The 26,752-nt window shown below is 37.8% G+C and overlaps 1 protein-coding gene across 1 annotated transcript in view; it reads left to right on the top strand.

The window, feature by feature from the left end:
* Positions 1-26,752, top strand: part of LOC126184437 (zinc finger protein castor homolog 1) — an 82,169-nt gene that overhangs the window by 20,331 nt on the left and 35,086 nt on the right. Inside the window, exons 3-16 of the mRNA XM_049926829.1 lie at positions 14,221-14,383; positions 14,941-15,139; positions 16,352-16,568; positions 16,789-17,108; positions 17,330-17,528; positions 18,294-18,543; positions 18,953-19,106; positions 20,123-20,311; positions 20,481-20,495; positions 22,878-23,081; positions 23,238-23,485; positions 24,087-24,286; positions 25,637-25,780; positions 26,395-26,550. Of these exons, the coding sequence (XP_049782786.1) occupies positions 14,221-14,383; positions 14,941-15,139; positions 16,352-16,568; positions 16,789-17,108; positions 17,330-17,528; positions 18,294-18,543; positions 18,953-19,106; positions 20,123-20,311; positions 20,481-20,495; positions 22,878-23,081; positions 23,238-23,485; positions 24,087-24,286; positions 25,637-25,780; positions 26,395-26,550 (2,658 nt within the window). The remainder of the gene's footprint in view (positions 1-14,220; positions 14,384-14,940; positions 15,140-16,351; positions 16,569-16,788; positions 17,109-17,329; positions 17,529-18,293; positions 18,544-18,952; positions 19,107-20,122; positions 20,312-20,480; positions 20,496-22,877; positions 23,082-23,237; positions 23,486-24,086; positions 24,287-25,636; positions 25,781-26,394; positions 26,551-26,752) is intronic.

Below are 26,752 nucleotides of genomic sequence, written 5' to 3'. Positions count from 1 at the left end.
ATTTGTGAGCTTACATGACTGAACAGTAGCTCTATCTCGGGAACAGGAATTCTGTCCCAAACAGCTACCGTGAAACGAAGTCTAACAAATTTAAACATTTATCGGGCTGAAAATCAACTGCTTTTGTCCAAGAATACTGCACACATTTCTGTGGTGAAATCATTTCTCGCCGTTTACGTTGTACGTGTTTTAAGTGTATTGCATATTGCTTCCGTTCACGTAAGCTTCCATTATACTTGAAGAGTTCTAATCACCCACTTCGTTTCTGTAGGCAATCAGAAGAAGTAATATAATTTCGATGTGGAGTTTGTAAGATTACAGCCGAAACGGTGTTGCTCTGCGGTAGACCATTAGTACATGCCTTTAGTGACATACATTAATATATCCGCCATTAGCGCATGTCATTACCCTTTCAAAATCTATACTTTCGTTGTATCCTTTATTTCTACTTTTTTCGATTCATGGAATTAACGTGTCATAATTCATGACGTTTCGCTGTAGCACCGATGTCAGAATTACAGCCGGCGGCGTGTCCGAGCGGTTCTAGACGCTTCAGTCTGGAACCGCGCGACCGCTACGGTCTCAGGTTCGAATCCTGCCTCGGGCATGGATGTGTGTGTGATGTCCTTAGGGTAGTTAGGTTTAAGTAGTTCTAAGTTCTAGGGGACTGATGACCTCAGATGATAAGTCCCATAGTGCTCAGAGCCATTTGAACCATCAGAATTACAGAGAATGTACTTCGATGGTAAAGCTGATATAACGCTTCGAAAACTGTGAAATACTTTTGCTTTGCATGTTTTAAAATATGAGTTAGGCCATGCGGTGAGAATAAGTTCTTATAAGATTTGCCTAAACTTAACACACGATAAGAATGACATTTGTCAAAAGCACTGACACGAAGACTAATTTTTCACATTCTGCTACCCTAACGCCTTAGAACATTCATGAATAGCACGAATGTCCCGAAGAGAGAGAGAAAAAAATTCTGCCCTTGTCGCCTGAAGTGAATTAGTATATTGGGAAAAGCTGACAGGATTTCATACTAAAAAAGTATTATCTTTAACTGTCTTTGACTATCATCGGAGGTCAGTGTGGCACCACTGAAAATTTTGCGTTCGTATGCTGTTGTCGTATGGCACACAGCTTGACATAGATGACACTCTAAGCGGTTTGCTATGAGGGAATGCGTCTGTTGTGTGAAAGTACTGTCAACACCTCGCGCTAATTAATCTCTTCGTTATATAAGAGCGACGCACGAACACGTTACTATGGCGACACTTTGTATTTCTGGAAAGTTATAGGTCAGACTGTTCTCAGAAAAGAAACCGTCTTTCACTGGCCTGTTCTTATTTGCGCGCCCTCGTATCCACCTCTTTTCACACCTTCCTCCAAGTGTCGACTTGCTCCGTCTTGCTTTTGTCTTCCTCTGTCTTCAAAGATCTTATTTTAGACTCGAAGGCCTTTGGCTCCCGGTAGAAAATGCTACATTTCCTCGTCCAAAACAAAGTTCTCACATTGCCGCGCTGTGTCATTTCTGACAGCGCTTCTACGTCATTATTATGTAAAAATTGTCGCGAGTGCCTTACCTGACGGCGAATTCCGTTTATAGCTATTGTAATGACGACAAGGTTTCACGTGTATCTCTGGCAAAAAGTAGCAGCGTCTTCCGTGCAAGCATTGTGAAACGATCTGAGCCGTTCTTATAGCCGCAGAGGGAGAGGGAATGAGGGTACCGTATTGTTCAATAAGTGGTGCGTGCGTGGTACACATTGGTGTCAGGTTTCGAATTGGATTCTTCTATAACTGGGAAGTTTCAAATAGGTAATCAGAAAATACGAAAAATAAACTAAAGGGCTCGTCATAAAACGACGTGGAATCGAACATGTCAAATTAGGGCTTTATGTCACAGCTGCTTATCAAATTTTTTTCTCTTCCAAAGAGCGATATGAACGGAATTCGTTTATACAAATATTTCCAGTTGATGTTTCACTTAATCACTGGTCAGGTATCATAGAAAAGTATATTAACTGTGAGATGGTGAGGAGAAAAATAAATAATTTCTGTCAGAAATACAATTAGAATTATTTCACATTCAGTGCAGAAATCCAGTACAACATGAAAAGCGTAAGAGTACTCCTAAAATGAAGTCATATTGTAGATTTATCTGGAACGCCAATGTGCAGGTATAGAGACGTGTGAAGTAAAGCCGTCTATATGAAGAAGGACTAGCTGGGAATCTACATACTTTTTCTAACTCTTCATTTTTATAAGTCTTGTTAATGAGGATTGAATAAATACTCCAGAAGCGTGCAGAACATAAATAATTCTCAAAAGTAATAGGGGCCCTGTGTAAAGTAACATAGCGTTATTTTGAACATAAGTGATGAGATTTACGCCGTGCACTGTTATTCCTACCAAAATTACTGTGGAATATTTCGGGATAAAGGAGGCTAACTTTGACATCAGAACATTGGTGCAATTGATACGGTTCTAAAGAATGCCACGAAAGTATAGTGTAAACCTAAACGTGACATTTGTCGCTCTTAAATCAAAAACATATAGCTAGAATTTGTTTCTAGTTACAAGATGCAGTTATCTTGTGAAGGAAGTGAAATTATCAGACTAATCGCGTGTATATTCAGCACAACGTAGTGAAGAGATAATGGAGACTTAAGCTCTTCGATGACGAAATGATTGGCAGTTCTGACCCACTCGCAGAGCCGAAGGTTATCAGACTTCCTCGATTGACCGAAACACTAAAATGTGTAAGTTAAGTGACTGGTTTCGATTTTTGTACCAAAATTATTTAAAAAATAAATTTTAAAACTGATTGTTTTTCATATTCGTCCAAAACCTTATACTTGCCATAGAATACATTTTTCAAACTTTAACTGCAGTACTCGAAGTTTCTGTGCAATGTCTTGCAGCCCTTGAAATTAATCTCCATTTGGTTTCTGCATAGTATAAATCGCCACGCAGTCCCTTTGTATTTCTACGTTTTCCGCTCTCCTTTTATTACCGTTAGACCTGGTGGTCTCTTCATGTTATCAGAACTCTCACTTTCACCTGTCTGGATTTGGGTAGTTATAATTGGTTACTTCTCTGAACGACCTAAATACGAGGCGTCTTCCCCCTCCCCCCCCCCCCTCCTTCTTCCCACCCCACCCCCCAAAAGCATAGACTTTTCTTTGCATATTGTTCGCATTGTAAATAGCAGATTAGATTGACTTCTTCTGTTAATCGTTAACCAGCTGCTTTTATTTACGTCTAACGTCTCAATTCTTTCATAGTATACGTCTTGCCTTCATTTCTCTCAAACTCAGTTACTTCGACATCAGAATATTTGTATTCAAAAATACTATATACTTTTATCATCACCGTCATCTTCACCAGTTATCTTATCACCTTCTCTTTGGCCGTGTATTTCTTCTTGTCATACTTCTCATTCGATTCGTGGACGGTGTAGGCACGAATTTTTCATCCTCATTTACAGCAGTTTTCTGCTTTTCTAATATCGCAAGTTGTGTTTTGCACAGAGTTAGTCGTTTAATTCACAAGAAAATCGAGATTCTGAGTATAGTGTATTACCGAGCGAGGGCGCAGGAGGAAATATGATTAGGTATTGCAGATTAAGGAAAGGAGTAAATGTGGTGTAGGAAGAGCAGAGAAGCATCTGCCACGCGGCGCAGCGGGCCAGCGTGGCTGGACACTTAGTTTAATAAAGGAAACGATCCCCTCCACTCGCAGACAATCAGAGCCCGCTTTCAACTAATCTGGTTGAGGGAATTTGGATTTATTTAAAGCAGTTGTAAGAGCATGCAGCTGTAGCGGGCCACCTGTTGCCAGCAGCGCCTGCGCGTTGCCCGCCTTTTATTGTAATCGCTCACTTTAGGCTCCGGGCTTCTGCCGGGGGGGGCGTACTTCTCGTTTCTCCCAACTTACTGCACGTGCCGTTACAGAACGGCTCCAGGGCGCGTAATGGGTTTCAAATTTAAAAAAAGATACGTACGGTAGTTTATATCTTAGTTGAATATGGTTTCATGATCTGTTTCATCAACAAGCTAAAATATGAGTTTTGGAGACCATATCTGGATTGGGCGTTATACGATTTGGCCGCGACGGCCCATTAATTAACAACAAAATTATTTGTATGTGTGTGTGTGTGTGTGTGTTTGTTTGTTGTGTGGACGATCGTTGTTCGAATCCCAGTCTGGTCGTTTAGATTCATATTTTCTGTGGTTTCTCTAAATAGGTCAAGGCAAATTTCGCTATCGTTCCGTTGAAAGGGACATGGCCGATTTACTTCCCCATCTTAGTCTTGTACGAAATTGGCTCCGTTTCTAATGACCTTATCTGTACACGAAGTAAAACCCCAATCTTATTCTCTCTTTTAATCGATCTTGACCTCGCAGAGGAATGTGCTCCTCATAATATAGCCTAAGGTGAAAAGTTACTTTTGAAGGGAAGGGCTGGAGTTGACCCTGCCTCATTTAGATCAATTCCAATGTCTTCACCCGGTATGAAATTAATGAGAGGCTCCCCGTATAAGGAAAGGAATTCCAGCCTGATGACTAGGAGAAAAGATACATAATGCAAAGGAAATAATTCTGCTACCGCTTGAGAAGAATGTGCAAACAATGCCGTCCCTATGTCCACTGTACACGTGCATATCGTCCATAGTTGCAATTAATGCGCTTTGAGAAATGAACAGGGACCGTTGTAACGGATCCCAGCGCTAGTAACCCTACCGAGTTTAATTTTTTGTAATTTCATAGTGAATCGGAAACCTGACGGAACATTCACAGCCTAAGTGACCTGCCGGTTAACTTACTGCACGCTGTAATACGTCGAGCATTCAAAAAGTCATTCTGAATAATTCTGCGTTCTTCGAAGCCCTCTTCCCTCTCTAACACGTACGAGGGCAGTGTTGGTTGCGGGGGGTGGTGGAGGGTGGGGTATTGGGGGGGGGGGGATAGACACTATATTTCTTTCGAACGATATAAATGTTAGGCTTGTTAGACGTAAACTTGCTTTCCACGCCGAACAGCAGCGCCACGAGACCGCAAAATTGTGGCGACGCTTCTTCTGTAATGATGAAGCACGCTGTACCACTCTGTTTTCCAATAGTAGCAAGAGGTTTAGGAAATTTATAATTGGTAAAGTCAGTGTGTGGCCGTATTTCTCCTGAAGGCAGTGGCAGTTACAACCGTCAGTTACGAAAGGATTATAATAGCTTGCGCGAGCCACAATTCCCATATTGTTGCTTTTGTGTGCAAACGCGGGCCAATGGAAGAGTTCCAAAATGAAGTTATTGTAGCTTGTGTGCTGCAGCCACCGAGTAAAAGTCCAGGAATGTGCATTGTGCGTGTCATTATCGTTCGTTGTGCGTTGTTTGCAGGGAACCGACTGTGTGATGGAAGCATATCAGTTGTAAACTAACCCTTTGAGAATACTTGTTCCAGCCTGACTGACCAATGAGTACACAGACTACGCGCAAACATGTGCGGTCCACATCGGCACCTGACGTGGTGACATATCCCAATTAAATATTCATCTTTTGATCTGCAGCTCTCGTCCTTTCCTTCCGCCTTTGCAGTTAAATTATAGGATATGGGTTCCGCCTTTTTGCAAACACTGTTTCTTTTTACCGAAACATGTTTCAGCATCTCCGTGCCATCATCAGTTTTTTTTAATTGAAAAACTGTAAAAATTGAAAATATCTCAGGTTATAATTGATTTAACAAAGTGAGGCCTAAAGAAAGTTTTCGTTTGTCTTGCTTCTTACCGTGATTTTACATTATATGGTTTTGTAGGACCAACTGTATAGTGTCTTGTACTCATAGCTTGTCATCTGCAAACCAAATATACATTTACATCATTTGGTTTGCAGACAAGCTATCGGTGCAGGACACTATACAGTTGGTCCTGCAAAACGAAATAATGTGAAATCACAGTAAGAAGAAAACCGAACAAAAACTTTCTTTAGGCCTCACTTTGTTAAATCCATTATAACCTGAAATTTTTAACTTTTTACAGTTTTTCAGTAAACAAAAAAAACCCACTGATGATGGCACAGAGGTGCTGAAACATGCTTGGATAAAAAGAAAAAGCAGAATGTTTGCAAAAAGGCGGAAGCCATACCATCTAACATCCCAGTTTAAATAGACTGCCGTTATACTTGCCTAATTTGACGCAAGTCTGCAAGATGTTAGGCTATCATTGAAGTAAAGGATGAGTGAACGACGTACAAAATGTCACTCTATCAAAGAATCTTGTTAGCGTAGTATAACTGAACTTTGATCAGTTATGTGTCAGATATATCGATGCTGCTAAACATTAAAATATGCTTTTTAGGGGATAAGCACATAACAGAACTGTAGGTCCGCAATCGGTAAATACAAATGTAAAGTGAAAATACGTTCAAAGGAGGCAGGATTTTATCTGGTGTTGTTTGTCAAGATCCTGCATAAAATGACACCAGGGACGGTGTACAGCTCATCGTCAGTGTGAAACCAGCTCTTCGCAAACAAATCCTTTTCCAGATAATGCCAAATTTCTGATAAGTGAGATCAACAGTTTTCGCAACCCTGAAGACCTCTGGTTATCGTTTAATAATAGGCCTCGTGTAAAAACTGGTATCTCTCCGCAGCAGTCATTGAACGCTCCACCAGCGATAGCAGCGGAGTAAAACACGAATCCTTGTTAATGTGTATGACAAATCGTCTTCCGAACGCAGATCGAAATACAGTTTTCTGGAGTATCGTTGCATTTACAGAGGTAATGTAGATGTCTGATACTCTTATCAGCAAAATAGATACTACACTTGCTTTCAGTACAAGTTTGTATCTTGTTACTTGTCTGAAAATACTGTTTCCAAAAAATTATCCAAACCGCTTTCGTCGCGTTAATGATTCATTTTACCCATGAGACAGATCCACTAACATCTCGCGCCTGTTGGTGGTGGTGTTACGCAGAAATCAGTCAAACGTATAGCACTCGCAACATTTTACGTCACAGGCGTAGAAAAAGTGACACACATTGACATCATCCAGCTGGATGTTTCGGAAGTACACACAAAAGACATTAAATAGAATTTTACCTATATCGCAAATTTTTACTCGAAAGGTTTCATCAACATCAGAAATTGAAAATTTTGCTACAGCTTGTTTAAAAATCTTAATTTCATACGAGCACTATTTTGGCTTTGCAGCTGCCGATGAAAATAAAGGAAATTGTTCGCTCAGTGTTCCAAAATAATAAGTAGGATATTTTACTACCAAATTTTCTTTCTGGATCACAAAATGAGAATGAAAGTAATTTTTTGGTCCCTTCCAAAACACGTTTTCGAGTGTCACATATATAAAGCCAAACCTGTGTCGGTTAGGTCGCAGACATGACCCTGTCAGCTCTAGCCAGGATGGTATGTTACATTTGCTTCACGAGAAGTTTGCTTCTAATAACATATTTTTGCGTGCCATGGAAAATTTGTTTATGTGGCTAGACACAAGAAACATAAAAAAATCATAACGATAACAATAAAAATTCTGAAACAACATTGCGCTGTTTGGTCACTGAATTATCTAACGTAGCCAGAATCAAAATATTTCGTTTTAATTTTGAAAATGAGTTTCCAAATCGTCAAGCAGAAAATACTGAGCTGCTAATTTTAGATTCGGCCATCGAGGAATCACGTTCTACTAATGTATAACTTTTGTCTTGCTTACTATGTGCTGAAGTGTCGTTTAAGTGAAGTACAGTGTCTACATATCGATTTATGGTAGCTGCAACAATTTTGTACAAACGTTTGAGAACAGAATATTCTCCGTGTTATAAATGACTAGCAAGGTAGAGAAATTTTCAAGATTATTTTGTAGATAAAAGCCCTCTAGTAATGTCTCGTTCCGCCCGCTGATCATCATAACGTAGATGTAGAACACGCTGCCGAATTGTGTCGCACAGCAGTTTTGCTCGTCTTGAGCCCACGCGTCTCACGCCACTAGCCCGAAGTTAATTCCACAAATATCTGCTGACCTTTCATAAATCACACTATCAGCCACAAAAAGGCGTTTCATGAAGCGTAGCTCTGGCGGCGAGGAAGTTCGCTAACCTCTGCAGTTTTTCTTTTTTTCTTCCCTGTTTTCGGTTTGAAACTGAGAAACTCATATCTTCTCATAGCGGTAGTTTAGACCTGTACGACTTGGGAGACGGTTTTCAAATCATTTGTTGTCAATTTGCGTGCTTCTGCATAGAGTATTGTGTAAGGTCATAGTAAATTAACGGTTTGAGGCTTTAGAATCTGTTTTCTGAAGACCCGATCTTGCCTTACTCACTGCCTATTATTTCCGTATTCAGCTACGCAAAAGTTTTATTTTAATTTAGTTTTATTTTAATTACTATGTTTGATGCCTAGTCAAACAGATTATGATACGTAAACTTCAATCGTAAGAGCTCTACAGTAAAAACGTCGAAAATTTTACACCTTGTGTTACATGTAATTTAGCTTGAGAATCAGAAACAATAGGATTGTTGTTTCAAATGCTAAAGGAGTTTCTCAATAACTAATGGTCCCTACAGAGTAGCATACAAATGAAGAGCACAAAAATCATTCACTGGCATTACGTATGACAGCCTTAGATTATCTGCATTTCGTAAATATACTTCAGATTTGTTGTCATTTGTAAAGGGTACCAGCAACTTTATTTGTTGTTGTTGAGTATTCACAATATATTGTATAAGAAAAGAAAAGTTCGTATTATCGCACAGAGATGGGAGATATAGTTTTCACTTTGTGTTGTTGCGTGACCTGACGCACAAGTGCTTTTCACTTTGCGAGCGGACAAGTTACAGAATTTTGAGAAATATCAGCGAGTTACGGAGCGCAAACCGTCGAAGGGAGGGTGGGAGAGTCGTCTTGAGACGACCGCGTCGACGCGGTTCTTCTTTTTTTTTATTTTTTTTTTAAGCAGACATTCTCCGCTAACGGTTTTCGTGCTTTATGTGTAGGAAAAGGCTTCTTCTTTGAAGCAATCCTTTATTTCCGATCCTCGTCCTTACGAGAGTCCCTCGGCGTAACCCTTTGTGCGTCAAGGGTTAAAAAATGAATAAGGAAAAAAATCCGAGTGAAAAAAAAGCTAAGAATGGAGGGAAACCTGTGTCTGTAATGTGATTCAACTGGTTGAGCCTCTTCCCTTACCCTAAGCCGCGACCCGCGTTCGCGACCTTTAGAAATGCGTTCCTATTTTCTATTCTATATGAAATCTTTTAGTGAGGCTATATAAAAGAGTCCGCAGTATTCTTTTTGATTGCTATTATGTGTGAGAAAATACGGATGTAGGGGTTTTAGAGGAAAATATATTAAACGACGGATCTTGAAATGCGCCCGGAGGGACGGGCTCGGGGGGAGGGGGTGCGGGCTTTTGATAGCGAGGGCCGGGCCCCGGGAGCTGGGAGCAGGGGAGCGCGCCAGCCCTTCACACATGCAACCCTTCCGCCGGCCGACACCCTCCGTCACAGCAAAACCGAATATTTTAGCCGCGCACAGCTGCGCCGTCTTTGTCATTAACGCCGGCTTCTTCGAATTAATTTCATTTCGTCGCGAGCCGCGACACGATGGCCGTTTTCTAGCTAAGGGCACTGGAAATCTTCCGTTATTGAATCCTTTCTCCACACCTTTTAAACTGGCGTCTCCGTTCCTGCTGCTTATAAGCACGCTTTAGTTGAAATTGGAGATTCATTACCTCGACGATTACTCACACGCAGTGCAGTACCAATAATGTGCCCTACTCTTTTTCTTATTAGTATTTGATGTCCGGCGACACAGTTACGGCAGTACTTATTCGCTTCTGACAACTATCGGGACTTGATGTGTGACGTCGATTGCGGTAGCATACAAGGGATCTCGTTTTTCTGGTAAATCACAGAGAAGTCAGAATCGGTGTGTTAGCAGAACATAACGCACACCAACGCTGCGAAAGGTTGCAATAAATAGGTAAGGCATGTTGACGCTTAAACGACGGTAGAAACAAGAAGGCAAATTGTCAGCCATAGTAGGTAGCAGTGTTCTTTTCTCAGATACGATAGAGCGTGTTGTTTCTCGGAAAAATAATTCAACCTCATTAGAACCCTGGCACCACGACAGTTTTCTTCAAAACGAGCTCTTCGTCGAAGACCGAGGGATGTCTACCGACCGCCGTGTCATCCTCTACCTTGCGCTGTCATGTGGATGCGGTGTATAGGGTCATGTGGTCGGCACACCGCACTCCTGGCCGTTTTGCAGACTTTACAGAACACGAAGCCACTACTAGTCGGTCAAGTAGCTCCTCAGTTGGCATCACGAGGCTGAGTGCACCTCACACAGTCCTCCCACCAAGATGAAAGCCTTGGCAGTGCTGGGAATGCAACCCGTGTCCCTCGCATGACACCCACCTACGCTGGATGCGGACATATTTATTTAACAGGTTTCTCTCTTTAATTTCGGTAAATGGTGATCGGTCTGCCAATTTGTTCTTTTGCGACAATGGCTCAATGTGTCAAATACACACGTCGACTCCGAATAATCACCTGTATTTGCAGAATTAACAGTAGCAGGAACAACCGTATTGGGATGAATCGTTTGTCTAATGGCTACCTGGACATCTTGTTTCTTAAACCATATGCACAGCAGAGTGAATTGTTGTAGAATTGAAAAATAGAATAAACAGCTGAATAACTCATGCTCTTACTGAAACAGAAGAGGACGATCTCCCTCGAGGAAACTGTCATGTTTTGACACAGATACTGATGTAGCCTCATTTGGTAGTTTACGTTGTTTAAAATATGTCGTGAGAACATCACCTGGCCGATTTATGCCTTAAAATTGTGCAAAAATATTGGAATTAGTATCTCATCTCATTAGTGTTTATTTTGTCATTCGATACTCTCTGCGTGTTAAAACAGATTATCGTGGCAACCGTCCACGAAGGAACACACATAATATAAAATTTCTTACGTAGGATCATTAGTATTGTCATTTCGTGGTGTAGCTGGCTCTTCCTTAAAAACGCTGTATGGGCAAAGTATAAACGTGATCATCAATTTGACGGACTAATCCTGTCACTTCATTCTTTAGGGAAGGGTTGATGCTTCGTAATGACCTTGTTGTCGAAAGGGATGAAAATACGCATTAAAAATAGGAAAAATTTCGACCACGTATTTTTTTCCGATGCTGTTGCGTCCGTTAAAGAATCCATAAAATTAACGTTTTCACTTGGTAACCTGATTTTGCACATTTTCTATCAAAAATTATTTATTATTTACTGTATTAAAATTATCTCTTAAAAGCAATTCATTTACGCAAATATGTATCTTATTTAGGACCATAGAGTGCAACCCATCTCGGTACCAAGCTACACACTGTTAATCATTTCAGAGCTAATACAAACACATATCAGTCGTTTATTAAAGGATTTGAAGCGTCTCAGTTGATTTGTCTGTAGCGAAGTAACATTTTATTCTTCTGAAACTTGTAAACGCCTGCGACTGAGGAAAGAAAATAACAAACAGTTTCTGATTCCAGTCACCCTTTATTTAAGAAGTGACGTGGCATTACGCCTTTCAGCTTACTGCATAGCATTACGTATAGCCAGGGCATACATATTATTTTAGTGGCCTTTGGTTTTGCAAGATACGGGGACAGCAACGAGCTGCGCTAATCGTGTGTGAAAGAAAGAGAGAGAGAGAGAGAGAGAGAGAGAGAGAGAGAGAGAGAGAGAGAGACAGAGAGATAGAGCGAGTGATAGATTTGTTTTCCGTTGTACATAAGTATTACGATCTGTTATTTCGGGAAATAGATGTTCCCGAAAATGTGTACGATACATGAGACGTAAAGGCGATTTCAAGACAATTTCTCGGTTCAGTCAGGGCTGCCAGCATCTAGTTCTCTCTTTCCTATTTAGAATAAAAATTTCTCGAAATTTCTTTCAAAATACATCCCAACAGTAAAATACAAAAAGTCGGTGGTATTCCACGTCCTCTGTTCGACGCCTTGGATCAGTGCGAAAGACACACGGGCGAACTTCAGGTAAGTAACCTGTTTTTCTAACGGACCCTTCACATCTCAAGCTCTGGAAACGAGAATGAGAATTTCGGCAGTTGCTGGACTCGTATTAATAGGACGGCAGGCGAACGAGGAGACGGTGTGTGAGAAAGACGGGTTTTGAGTTACATTTTTGCTGCGCTGGCGAAGGGGTTGGGTTGTATCTTCCGCGTGTGAGAACAAAGTCGCGGGGCCCCCCTCGCCGTAAAGGGTGAAACCTAAGCCGGAACTAAAAAGAAACCCAAAGGGGGAGAACACCGATGACGTTTTCCTGCTTTTTTACGTGGCATTTACTGTTCGGACTGGCGTTATTTAACATAACCTCTGCTCGTGAGAAATCCATCCCGCGCCGACTGCTCAACCGCAGACGGGCTTCCAGTTACTGAAATATCGGTTACGGCAGCCTGCTGTTCAATTGTCGGCCTTTCGTATCCGAGGCGCGAAATATAATCTCTTTCCTGCAACAATTTTTACGTTTGTCATAGGTGGAGTCAGCAAACTGGTTGACTATTTGCGGAACCTCTTGATTTTGTTCATGTATAGTTTCTCAAGCTTGATGTGAAATGGCTTCCATTCGTTGCCGGAACGTTCAGTCCGCTATTATTCTGCTACGCTGGTAGCCATCGATCTACAGAATTTCCGAATTCTGATGCCCAATCAATTGGATGTTTTTCTATTTGATTGCATCGTTTTGCAACGTTTCATTGGTTGAAGAGAACGTCAGAACGAAGCCTAAATTTTCCTTTCTTTGGCTGCAACTGTGACTTTAATAATTATAGGGGAGGGAAGAAAGATTGAGATTTAACGTCATGTAGTTGACGAGGCGAAGGATAGGGAAGATAATCAACTTCTTCCTTTTCAAAGGAACCATTCTGGTGTATTGTCTTGCAGAAATCATTCAAAACATAAATGTGGACAGTTGGGCAAGGATTCGAATCGCCACCCTTCAGGATGGGAGTCCAGCACCCTAATCACTATGCCACCTCCCTCAGTAACATTACACAGAGCCTGTTTGGAAATACTGTAATTTGGTTCATTTTTTTTTAAAAAAAAGAGAGGTTTATCAACTCTTATATTCAGATGTTCTTAAAAATATGCTGTACTGCTACAAATATTCTATTACAATTCCTTCCATATAGTATGAGGATCTCTTAAAATATTTTGGGTTTTGCTGACAGTTCTTGAAAAAAAGAAGTTAACATTGAATTCCATGGAATCGTAATTACTGACACAAACTCTTTTCTGTGACTTTCACAGGTGTAGTTTTTAAACAGGTTTCTAGGTTTAGCCAGAAGATTCATTGTATCTGAACATTACGTTTCCTTCCATATTTCATTCCAGCATCGTCTCCTTCACTCCCCATTGACAACAACCCAAATATCAACAAAACAATAGTTATATAAACATCTTTATAAATTACAAATGATAGTGTCATTGCAACAGTTACAAGCATGAAATATCACGTAAAAAATCATATTCAAAATAAACTGTGTGCCATTTTAGTGTAAAAAGTTTAGCTTCTTTGGTTCTAATTTATATTTAGACAACAATGCAAATTTACTACATCAGCAGCTATTTGGTTTTGAATGTAATGATATTTTAACCAAATTGGAGATGCAGAGTGATTTTGTGTTTAGAAAATAACTTATTATTTGGTACAATCACACTAATTACAAAAAAAGACCAATTTGGGCTGTTAATGGTTGTCATTTGATCATAAAACTCATGCTGTGGTTCACTTGTAACACTGTGGAAACCAAATAAAACCTGTGTCACGTTTCATTCCCAACACTGCAGAAACCACAATGACAGTGTGGTGTGAGTGAACCACACCATAGGTTTTATAATCAGATGGTGACTGTGCTGAACAGTAAATTATTTTCAAGCTATTTGGTATTATGTAACCCTTGCAATATTCAAGGATAGGTCTCCGCCAAATAGAATATGTACGCTACCAGTCAGTATTTTGTAGTAATTTTGGATGTCATAAGCAGTAAATATGAATCACTCAGAAATTTTGAAAACAGTTTGAACGGTCAACATAAAGAAAATTTAAGAACTTTGTTGTATGATTAAAAACTGTATACAAGCATTGAAATGTTGTAGAATATAAAATTATTCATGCAAAAGTTTTGTTTGTGATTCAGGTGGAAGTCTCCTTCTGGGTCATCGGATGTCCCCACTAAGCCCCAGTAGAGATGCAACAAGTAATGGAAAGGCTGCCGTGCCTATCGACTATTCCCGATATGTTAAGCGCTTCTCAAGTGCATTAGAATGTGCCAATGCTTACTGCAAAGATCTCAATTACAGGTCAGTGTTTAACTCCAACACATTTACTGTAATGTGACAGTATGATGACAAATTTCATGCTGCATTTGTGCATTTATTTCATGAATGTGTAAAAGGAGTTTTTTAGGGCTTGTTTTCTTTAGTGAGCTGATATTGATATTTCTCTTCTTTAAATGCTCATTATTACTTTGTTGTATGATATGTATTTACTAACCATTTTGAACCTTACGTGATCTGTTAAAAGTAAAACCTTAGTTAACCAGTACCTATTGAGATCATTCTTGTGACTTACCGTTGTTGCAAACTTCAGGCTGTACTCTTCCATATATTTTGACATTATCATTTCCTGTATTCCACAACAGACATTTTACACAACAGTTTCTGGTGCTATGATGCTTTGCCTTTTTTTTTAAACACCATATTTCATCCTGTTCCGAATGAGTTACCTTCGACCCTACTGGCTGTTCATGTAGGATATTTGATAGCTTTTCATTAATGGAACACTGAGTAAAGTGCCTGTATATCATTATACCCATACAACACTTGGTCATGTAGCAAATTTGTTATCTATTTTACAGGGAACATTTCCATTGCCTAGACTGCAATTCCAGGGTGTTTGTGAAGAAAGAGGAAATGATAAGACATTTCAAATGGCACAAGAAACGTGACGAATCTCTTCAACATGGATTTATGAGATACTCTCCAATGGATGATTGCTCAGACAGATACAGAGGGTGCAGCCACAATCGCAAGCAAACTCACTACCATTGCATCAAGGTATCACATCACTTTCAGGTGCCATTTGAACATCAGTTTTTGAAATTTCTGTGGATCTATATAGTAATGTTTTTTCCCAGAATTCATGGATTTATACCTGTTAATCCAGTATCTGTTATGTGTAAAAATATATTTCATTCTTATTACAGAGTTTTCAGTGTCTTTGTTGTGCGATAATGGGACATTGAATTAATTGCCATGGAAAGGGAGCTAGGAGATTAAAAGGATTAAAAAACTGATAATTGTTTTAGTTAAATATATTATTTGATAACAATGAACATCAAGAAGGAATTAGCAATGAGAATCTCTTTCAGAGTTGTATGAATCTCATTCCAGCCTCTTTCTAGCAAATGAACAGGTGTACTGAGATGCTGTTCATTTCTTAGTTAAATTTGTAATACCTTGTTAATACTACATCATTGTAGTACAGACTGTTTTTTAATGTTGATACTTTCTCATTGGCTGACCTATTTCAATAAATAACCATAAATGTTACAAGATGCAAATACTATCCACTAAACTTTTAATCGTTATGAAGCTAAAGTGGAGTATACATATAACAAATTCATTCATTTTGTCTAGTTTTAGTGTCACAATTACAAAATGTTTAAATCCCATTTGATATGGCTTAATGATGGTTCAGTCTTTCAATTTGTTGTCACTTTTATTTGCATCTAGATTTTGCATCTGTGAAAAATGTCATCATTTGCGTTCACTGCTAACCTATAAATCTCTTATAAACTGCATTGGTGATCTGGTACTAATGGTTAGGAAGATGGAAGCAGATTGTCTCCTGTAGAACACTCTGCGTTCAACAAACCTCCAGTTTGATTATTTCATGATTCACCCATGTGTGTGGAAATTTCTAATAAATAATTATTTAGCTTTTTTATGCTTTTTTGTCTTATAAAAATCATGAGTATTTCTCAGATAGACACAACAGATATTCATTTAATACATTTTAAAAATACTTGTAATTAATTTTGCTATTTTTCTTGGTGACACAGAAGCCATCAATATGATTTTAAATTCCTTAAAAACTATCAAATTTTTAAAAGACTGAAAAATGAAGTTTCTTCCTTTATAATTCTCCAGTTTATCCTTTTAATTAAGAATCCTTTCCTGTTCTGACATAAGTATCTAATATTTGTTACTATATGAAGAGAGGAAAAAGAACATGTGACAATAGATCTGTGTTTAATTCTCTTCCAGGAGGGCTGTGACAAAGTCTATATCAGTACATCTGATGTGCAGATGCATGCCAATTATCATAGAAAAGATTCTGCTATTATACAAGAGGGTTTCCAGAGGTTCCGTGCAACTGAAGAATGTGGTGCTGTGTATTGCACCTTCTTTGGACAGAGAACAACACACTTCCATTGCAGGCGTGATAACTGCAAATACACTTTCAAAAATAAAGCTGATATGGGTAATTATTAGAAAACCACCCTTATAATTGTTACAGTGAATTTACTTCTGTTTATTACATCTAAAAGCATTACCACTCTTTGTCTCTTCCTACGCAAATCATTACTTTCACATTAAAATCAGCTGAGTTACATATGAGTAACTTATTGTATTAAAAAATTCTATATTGTTGTGTTTTTTTATGATATATTTTTTTCACAAAAAACTGTATTTTATTGTAGAGAAACACAAAACATATCATATAAAAGATGAGCAACTGAGCAGAGATGGTTTCAAAAAGTTTATGAAGAATGAAAACTGCCCATTTGAGAGCTGTCGTTTCTCGAGGGTTTGCAACCATATTCACTGCATTCGTGCAGGATGTAACTATGTGTTGCACTCCAGTGGACAGCTGTTCAGTCACAAGCGTAAACATGAGCGCCAGGATTCAGAAATGGCTTACCGCAAATTTAAGTTGGCCCAAAGCATGATAAAAACATTTAGTGAGGGTCAGCAGGCACAACATCTTAGTCCATCTTTCATTCATGCCTTCAGTGACCAGGTAATATTTTAATTTGATAAAATTTTTGATTGTGGTGTGGATCAAGGAGACTTTGAATATTATATCAGTAACTGTAATTCAAGTTCAATGTAGCAATGTTGGAGATTAGTGGTGTTACATTTGACCAAAATTATTTTGTGTTTTCTAAGTATTGTTTACCTAGCACCTGCTACATTATGAAGAATTATTTTCACCTGTTTCCATTACATACATTGTTTCAGCTGACACAACCTTCTGAATCACCTGTGGCCTCAATTCAGACCTCTGTAATACAGCAGGGACCAAGTTCAGTGACAGTTGACAGTGGTATTTGTCAGGTGCAGGGTAATGGTGATACTGGTTCCAGTGATAGTGGGAGAATCACACCAGTCTCTGTTGCTGCTACACCTCCGAGCAAATACAGTAGCACACCATCACAAGGTAAGCACACGTATTACTAACTTGCTTCTTGGATATATATTTTCAGTGCATCTAATGTTTAATGCTTTCATGTGGCATGAGTTACATAAATTACAAGAAATTGCAGAACACACACACACACACACACACACACACACACACACACACACACACACACACACACCTGTGTCATCAAAGACTGACAAACTATTCAGCTCCTTATGATGGGTATGGTATTCATAGTTCCGAAAAGAAAGAGAACACTGCTTTTAGTTTTGTTTATAACACTATGTAACAATTCCAAAATAATTCACAAGAATTTCATATAGTACACTAAAAACAGGAAGATTTTTTTTTAAATTCATAACAACATACTGAGAAAAATCACATCACCCCAAATAATTATAAAAGTTTATAAAGATTGCAGAGACATCCTTCTGTTCATTTTGTTATGTAAGTGTTTTTATGTACATGCCAGTGTCATCTACAGCAACTTCAATCAAAATTACTTATGCTTTCACTGTTTTAGTTGTATTGTAGAGAATGTCTGATTCACCTAACACAGTTTTTATTCTCTGTTTTTGGCTAATTTATTTACCTGTGATTAAGTTGTCATGTATGACATACGAATTTTTAAAGCTGTTGGATTCCATAAAAAGATGCAGAACATTACTCACTTAAGAGTATTTGTTGCAATACAAGAATTTTTTAATGAAATTATTGTTTATGAATCCATTTCATGCTGACTTCCTACAATTTTTTTAAAACCATCATATGTTTTAACAGGTATTGAAAGTACAGCAGGTTTGCCTTCAACTCCAGGACACTACAGTATGTCCTCTCAGGAGCAAGCAAATGCGATGGATCTTAGTAGTGAATCTTTGTCCAGTCAGGGTACATGGCCAAATGAAGACTTTTGGCAAAAATATCTTGCACATTATGGTCCAAATGAGAAATGCATTGGTGGTGGTCAGTGTGAAAATATTTTTAAAGAACATTTCCACTGTGTTGCTGAAGGGTGTGAAATGAGCTTCAGGTAGGGGTTACTGTTCTGTAAACTTGTCATACTACATTAATGTTTCAGGAAATATGCATATTTTTGCTAATTTTGCTTCAAATCTATGTAACTTTTAGTAACAGATGATGTTAAGTCTAAAGTTAATGAATAAAGCCAACATTTTTTACTCTTATTACATTACTACTTTAAATCTCATAATTCATTGTATAGGTAAGAACTTCATAATGGCAAGTGTGTGTGTGTGTGTGTGTGTGTGTGTGTGTGTGTGTGTGTGTGTGTGTGTGTGTGTGCGTGTGTGTATGTGTGGGCGTGCGCGCACACGCATTTGTGTGCATGTGTGTAAAGGCTACAGATTCTAAACTAATGTACTTGTCAAGTCCTAATTGTTATTTGGAATACTTCTGATAATGTGAAATTGTCAACTCAGGTCAATGGAAGGAGTCCGTGAACATGCACGTAACCATGAACAACAAGAGCAAGTTAGTGAAGCTTTCTATATTACTGTGGAAAGTGGAAATGACTGTCAATGTGAAGAAGAATGCCCATATAAGGGCAAGGACAAACATTACCACTGCACATGGGTAAGTCGGGTTTTCTCTCTAACCCTTTATCCCAATGTCCCTCATAGTAATCCCCAATCCTGTCTTCTGTGCTTTTGCATTGGAGCATGCCAACATCCCTGCATTGATAAAAATTTTTCTTGGCATCCTCCTGTCCTATTTAACTCTCTTCTACCCTATGCTTGTTACAATTCCCCGTTATACTCACCTCAGTCAGTATGACAATTCACCCAAGTCACACTGAAGGATTAGGGGACAACTCTCTCTCTCTCTCTCTCTCTCTCTCTCTCTCTCTCTCTCTCTCTCTCTCTCACTCACAGTGTGTGTGTGTCTCACTTGGTTAAACAACATTGAATATTCAGTGAAATCTCCAGTTTTTTAATACTAGTAAATCTTCTGACACAATTTTTTGTTATTAATGAACTGTTGTGCAAGGTACTTCCTGTTGGAACTCCCTATTTTACCCTCAGTGACTCTGTCATATGTTCTTTGGTACCCCTCAACACAAATAAATTGTTCTATTAATTGCAGTTGTGATAGCATTCTGTAAACTGTCCAGTTATAATTCTTTGGCTGAGCAGAGTCATCACACATTCATTCTGATTGGGCTTCAATACATGTGTTTGTTATAACTTTTAGATAGGCTGTATTACAGCCAGTAGATTCTCCATGATTAATTGACTAAAAACATTACCTTTTTTTGTCAGGACTCTCCAGAATGGTTAGAGGGACTCAGACTAATGGTTATAAGTGCCTCAAGAACATACAGTTAATTTAAAAATTACTCAGTATTGTAAAAGCTTTGTGTAATATACAATTCTCATTTTTCATTATAATCATCCTGTTTTGGAACTTAAATTATGTCCTGAGCAATTTTACTTTATAAATGTATTTTTGTTAGGTAATATATTTATTAAGTATTGGATATATTCCTGTATATCTTCTTCTGTGTCATGCGCACTCTGACAAAAGACACTTTATTACAGTTAATGAAGCGGGGATATTTCTAATGATATTTTTATAATGTTAAATTCCAGGACAATTGCCGTGAAATCATTCTTCCATCAGATAAACCTTTCCGTCGGTTAGATCATTACAAAATGCATGAATATTCTCGCAAATTAAGCCTGACGAAAGACCCTCTTACAATGACACATCTGGCTACATCCATTGATGGCATGTTCCGCAGAAAGAGAGGAAGGCCACCAAAAAACAGAGTCATTGAGGTTAGTGATATTTAATACGTTGTTTGTTATGTTTAATAGTAAATAATTGTAGTTACTTAAGATAGAATTAATGTAGTATATTAATGTTTGGGATACAAACTTGTTGTTAAGTCAATAACATTTTGTAATTTAGTAAGTGAGTAAAATTTTCTTCTCCCTTCCTTTTCAGGTGTGGAATGACTATGTAAGTTTCATTTCATATTTTAAATTTCATAAATATTAATTAACACTGGTTTACTACATTTAATTTTTTCTGTATTTTTGCACTGCATGGTAGTTGTACCTGCCTCATCGATGTAAAGTCACTGTTAAAATTCTGCCTGAAGTAACACATGTACTTCTAGTATTCTGTCTGCATTTAAGCAACAAAGTAACTAAATTTCTTACATCTGCATGTAAATGGCACTCACAAAATATATGTTTCTTGCCATACCTTTTAATTATTTGACTGGCTGTGGGATTTAATTTCCAAAACAGTTTTGTTTTCAGAAAACTCCATGACTTATCTGTCTAAGAAAAGATAAGGCAACAGCACAGCTACCAAATCTGCCTTATTCTCAAACCATGTCCTTCAGGCATTATATAGCAAATTTAACTGTACCAGTGATAGTGAAACTAATGTTTCTGATTGTAGTTCACTAATAAGATGCATGTAATTTCCTGGTTAATTTTTGACACTTTCAGCCTCTAATGAATGATACTTTGTTTGATGTTGTACTTACCTGACTGCATGAAGTATCTTGTTTAAAATAGTGAGAATGATATAATATCTGTGAATTTTAAAGTAAACACCATGTATTGTAGTTTTAAGGCTCTGTGATTATCACTTTGTACGAAAGTAAAACAGTGGATATCTATTGCAAGTTGCTTGTTACAAATGATTAAAAACTTATCGTAGGTCATGTAATGTATTAAAAGGTGCAATATTAGATAATTTATGTAAAGAAATTTTCAGTCATAAGTTGAGAATAAACACTACGTTTTTCAGTCTACTGTTGGGAAAGTGACTTTTAATTTACATCAGACAAAGTTAGCAGTAATAAAAGGTCCAGAAATGCTGGGGATGTTTTAAGTATGATAGTATATCATGACAGCCTAGAAAAGGTGATAAAATCTGTAATGGAAAAAAGGTGGCACTGTGCATGAGGCAGAATTATCAGGATTTAGGATTGTAGGGAAAGATTAGGTGGGAAGTCAAGAAACTAATAAATGGGCCCTGAGTCACAAGCGATGATGTACTTTGGTTAGCTATGGACATATAATAAAACTTAAATTTTTGTAGCTTTGATTTTCACTATCTACAAAAAGGTGTTCACATGTCACATGTTGACATATCATGAGGGCAACATTAAAATTCTTGGCCTAACAAAGAGATGGTGTTGATAACAATGTAACTACATTTTTCCTATGTTGGTACAAGTGCACAATAATTTAAGTCAGATCTGCAAAGAAGTAGTTGCATTTGAACAACTTTTAAAAATAGTTATGTGTTAGTCAAATGTTAGTTTAATGTCCATGGAAATTAATAATATATTGGTTAAGGCTTATAAGAAGTCTGCTTCTTCACCTTTAGCAGTTATGAAACTGTTTCAGTTTTCTTGAAGATGATCCCAAAACTGCTTCTACTTTTGAAAGCATCAAGAAATGGTGCAACATGATGCTACATACATTAAAGCTGCAGTTAAATAGCTGACAGCCATAGGCATATCAGAAGAAAGAGTGAAATGCAATTTGTGTGAATAATTAGTTACAAGAGAAATTTGTGAAACATGGGTACTGCATTTGTTGACAAAAAGTCAATGTGGAACTGACTTTATCATCAATGTTTGAACATTTTAGAAAGAACTAAATTTTCTACTGTGAATAAGACATTTATCTACCATTTTGTAACTGTAAGTGAAAGGGAAATGGAAGCAGTGAGTTTTAAGTCAGTGGTCCTGCAGAAAAGCAAACCTGATTTTGTCTGACAAGTGTTTTCTTGGATGCAAGAAGATTTCTTGTTATTGATGACCATGCAGATGCTAAAACAATATCTAGTGCTACTACAAGTAATATGCTAGACGAGGACTGTGTACTAGTTAACAGAGATCCGATAGGATTGGGAAAACTTGAGGGGTTGGAAGTATAATTTGTTGGAACATTCACTCTATGACTTATTCCTATGACATATATGGATATTTTATGTACAATTTTCATTGATTGGCTTAGAAATTCTCACCTTACTCTTGGAAGCCCATTGGAGATAATGTAAGAGAGGGAGAGATAATAAAAGAGAGGGAGAGTCCAAAGAGTTCAACACCTATGAGTGCATTTTTTCATGTTAGCTGAAAAGCCAAGTAGAGGACAAGACTAAGAAATGTTACAGCAGTGCCATCAACCTGGTCATTCCTAATGTACAATATTAGAACTGCAATAGCATCTCCAGATGTCTCCTGTTTTACCAAAGAAAGCATATTCATTTAAATTATTTGTATTAGAAATTTTCAATTTTGGTTTGAGAATATTACTCTCTTGCAGCATGCTATTTTTTCATATAAATTACATTAAATTACTTATTTCATTGCAGTTTCCCATGGCTCCTGGCTCTGTGATGGACTCACCACAAGCCATTTTTACTAGTTTCAAGTTGCCAAAGCCATCTACTACCCCTACAATGCCAGGATATGGCACTCAGCAACCAAATTTCACAGTATTAACTGCTGAACAAGTCAATGCAAATATTGCTACGTCTCCTAGCAGTCCAGATGAGAGCTCAAAGAGTTCAACACCCGTGAGTCCATTGTTTTATTTGTACTGTGTGTTTGTGTGTACAATATCTGTAATCATTATACAAGGAGTAAATGAAGCTAGAACCTTCTCAGAAATTTGTAGTTATATGTGTGTGTATCAGTATCAAAATGGGAGTAACATTGTGTTTTCCTTTTAGCAGAGGCTTGATTTGCTGCAAGAAGGGTTCTTTTCATATGCTGAAGGGTCTCCCTGTCCTGATGCCCTTTGTCCATTCAATACAAGGGCTCAGCATTTTCACTGCAGTCAACCCAGGTGCTTCTATGTAACAGACCGTGAAGACATTCTGATAATGCACTCCAAAGACTTTCATGATAACATTGATATTATGGAAGGTTTTCTATTCTTTGACAGAACTGTGGACTGTCGCCTGCCTTCTTGCCATAGGTAAGTTTATGAGAATTTTAGCATTTACAGAAATATGACAGTCTGTGTCATAAAGTTAATCAGTTACAAGTTTCTGACAGAAGGGTATCAATATATCCAAAATGTATGAAGAAACAGCTTCAAGGTATCTTGATTCTAATTAGTTGTAGTTTAAAGCCTCAAATCAATAAGGTATTTAGTGTCATGCATGACTTACCACATTACAACAGAATTGTATTCTTCAATCAAGTACTTTTTATTGTCTGTATTCAGTATTTAATTAGTATTGTGTGGTTTTAAGCTTGAGTAAGGAAGCTATCTTCATCTCATAGAAATCACATGATTTAAGGAAGTCACAAATATAGTTGCACATTACAAATAAAAAATAAGTTCAATCAAAATAGTTTACATGGAAAGAAATACATTTCTAAATTAAAATTTAATTTTATAATCATAATTTTAATGGAAGATTATTTATTTTTGTTTGGTATGGAATGAAAACAGAAACATAAAAAGCACCACATTTAGCTTCACTATGTGTTACTTGATGAGTGAGTTGTTTGACTACAACTTAAGAGTATTTTTTTTGTTTCATAATAATGTGTTTATTTCTTGCCAATAGCAACAGGGTCAACCGTCATTTTCACTGTATGAGACCTGGCTGTGGCTATTCCTTTGTACGTTATTCAACAATGGCTGTACATGAGAAGAAACACCGTTCTGAGGAAGCAGGGAATGGGGAAGCAGAACCTGAAGGTACTCAGAAGAACAATTGTGAGTCATCTCTATCTGTACAGAACCTAGTGAAGACCAGTGAAAGTGGTAAGTGTTGTTATTACCTGAAAGTTTTTGGAGTCTGCTGAGCTCCACACTTAGATTTCTTGCTTGGAATCTTGTTCAAATTTAATGTGACATGTACACCTAGAACATTATGTATGTATTATTTCCTTGCTTGTTATACATTTCAAACTATTTCTTTTCTCAGTCACCTGTAACAAACACTAATCTCTCCTTTACAAAGCTGATGGCATTATCACGGGAAAAATTGATAGTAAAACAATTGATACAGCATGCAAAAGTGTACACAGGATGTTAGTTGGGGATGAAGGGGGGGGGGGGGGTGACGTGATTCCCATTAGTTTTATGATGAATTACAAAATAGTTTTGTGATTTCACAACTCTAGGTACACCTGCTAGTGGTCAATATCCAGTACATGTAGATTTATTCAAACTAATGCTAAATTCATGTGTCTGCTTGTTTGGCAGGGCCAGATAAAAGTTTGGTTTGTGAAGCTTTTTATTCCTGGTGAGGGAAGGAATGTGTAAAAAAAAAAAAAAAAAAAAAGAAAAGTAATCTACTGTGTGCAATAAGCAACACTTAGCAAAAATGACCCATGGCATAAATGAGTGAAAGTTTAGCGTGTAGAAACTTGGATGAGTAATAAACCACACATAATGGTGTATAAGTAATGCACTAATATATAACTAGTCATTTTTCTATACTATGAGCTCTCAGCAGAACAGTTTAAAGTGAAAATTTAGTCTTTATTTGAAGCATTTTTCAGTAAGGCTCCTCTGAAGATAACTTGCACAAACAAAAGTGAAAAATACCTCACAAAAATTAGAGAGTTTCAAAATTAGTTCTGTTCAGTTTCTCCTCATTTCGTTCTAAACTTTACTATAAATATTTCATTTGATTTTCCACTGACAATTCTAAGAAGTTTTTTGAATAACTGTAGAATGTACAGATTTGTGCTCTTACCATTTTTTGCTCTGCTGTATGAAGTCAAGCTCTAATTGATCCTCAAAGTTAGTGACTGAGATTTAGTAGCTGGTTAAATATTTGACAATACATCAGTTGGCCACTAGGCACTTTGGTCAGAAATGGCACTGCCTTGATACTGATCATATTAGTAGAATATCGCACTCTTTTCAGCTGACCAATGACATTAACATCTAAATTTCCTAGTTTTCATTCAAACTAAAAATCTTTTAAAAAATGCAATAACAGACAGTTCTTGATTTATGACTGAAAATAACTGTTCATAGTATATGAGTGATCAAGAAAATTGTAATAATCTTTACATTCATACTGTCTGAAGATTTGTAATCTGTTCCTTGTTGCATGTTGAACAGTGCTGTGACACTATATTTAATTCTCATTCCTGCTAGGTATGTCACCAGTGCACATAAAGTCGGAGGTTGTCAATGAGAACACAGTCCCTGTGAACTGCAGCTCACCTGTAGAGCCAGCTGTGACACAGACATCTGCTCTCACAGTGTCTTCTCCAGAAACATCTTTGAACAGAACTACAGGTATAGTTTGAAAGACAAACCTGAAATTAGTTCTTCGGTATGAAAATAGTAATTCATTATAACTGATTATTGGTTGCAAAAATTTGTTGCCTGGGAAGGGAATATGTAGTTGATTTCAGGAATGTATGGGTGTTTTGAGGTCCTTTCACAGTCAGTTTATTTTTTTTATTAAAACTATGCAAATAATATTTTGTAGAGAAAGGGGTATAGTATTTACAGGTTAAAATCTCCCTGCTACTATATTTAAAGCAGCATGTACAATTTAAATTTTTTTATTATTACACTGATCCTCTCTATGAATTACAGTTCTTTTGCACAACTAACAATAACAGTAAGTCACCCAATGCAGCACTTTCATTTTGCCTTAACAATGTCATTTTGTTCCTGTGATCATTGATAGGTATGACTTAGGTGAGTTAAACTGCATGCCTCACAAAGTATTTGGATTGATTATTTCCAGTTACAGAATTTGTCATCTGTAGACTTGCATTTGCTTGCAATTGGTGGTTTTGGAAGTATTGTTGACTTTTGTGGTGTAATACAATTTTTGATAAGAGTCTGTTTAAAATATATACTTGTGTTATCTGTTTGCCTCGGTTTTGGTTTCTCTCCAGTGGTGAAGGCTTCTGGGACTTTTTACCCGCTCTCTGCGTTTTCGTGCGAGCCGGTTGCGGGTGCGGGGGGGAAGGGGGGTGTTCCGAAATCATCCTGGGGCACGTGTCCCTCGTCCCCTCCAGCATCTGCATCCGCCAGGACCGTCAGTGTGCCAGGTGGGTGCCACTCTCCCATCCCTTCCTAGCATGCCCATGCCTAACAGTTTTGACTGACATTTGCACTAAATATTGCCCCAGGATATGAGCCATATGGACATTAACAGTGACAAAAACTTTTTTGTTCTAAATATTCCATAGTCCCCATATTATCCATCTCACCCCTTGAAATCTTTCCTGTGCTGTGTTTATGCTTGAGAGT

The sequence above is a fragment of the Schistocerca cancellata genome, chromosome 4 (genome assembly GCF_023864275.1).
Source record: "Schistocerca cancellata isolate TAMUIC-IGC-003103 chromosome 4, iqSchCanc2.1, whole genome shotgun sequence".
In the NCBI taxonomy this organism is placed as follows: Eukaryota; Metazoa; Arthropoda; class Insecta; order Orthoptera; family Acrididae; genus Schistocerca; species Schistocerca cancellata.
This window is presented reverse-complemented; position numbering and strand designations above follow the sequence as displayed.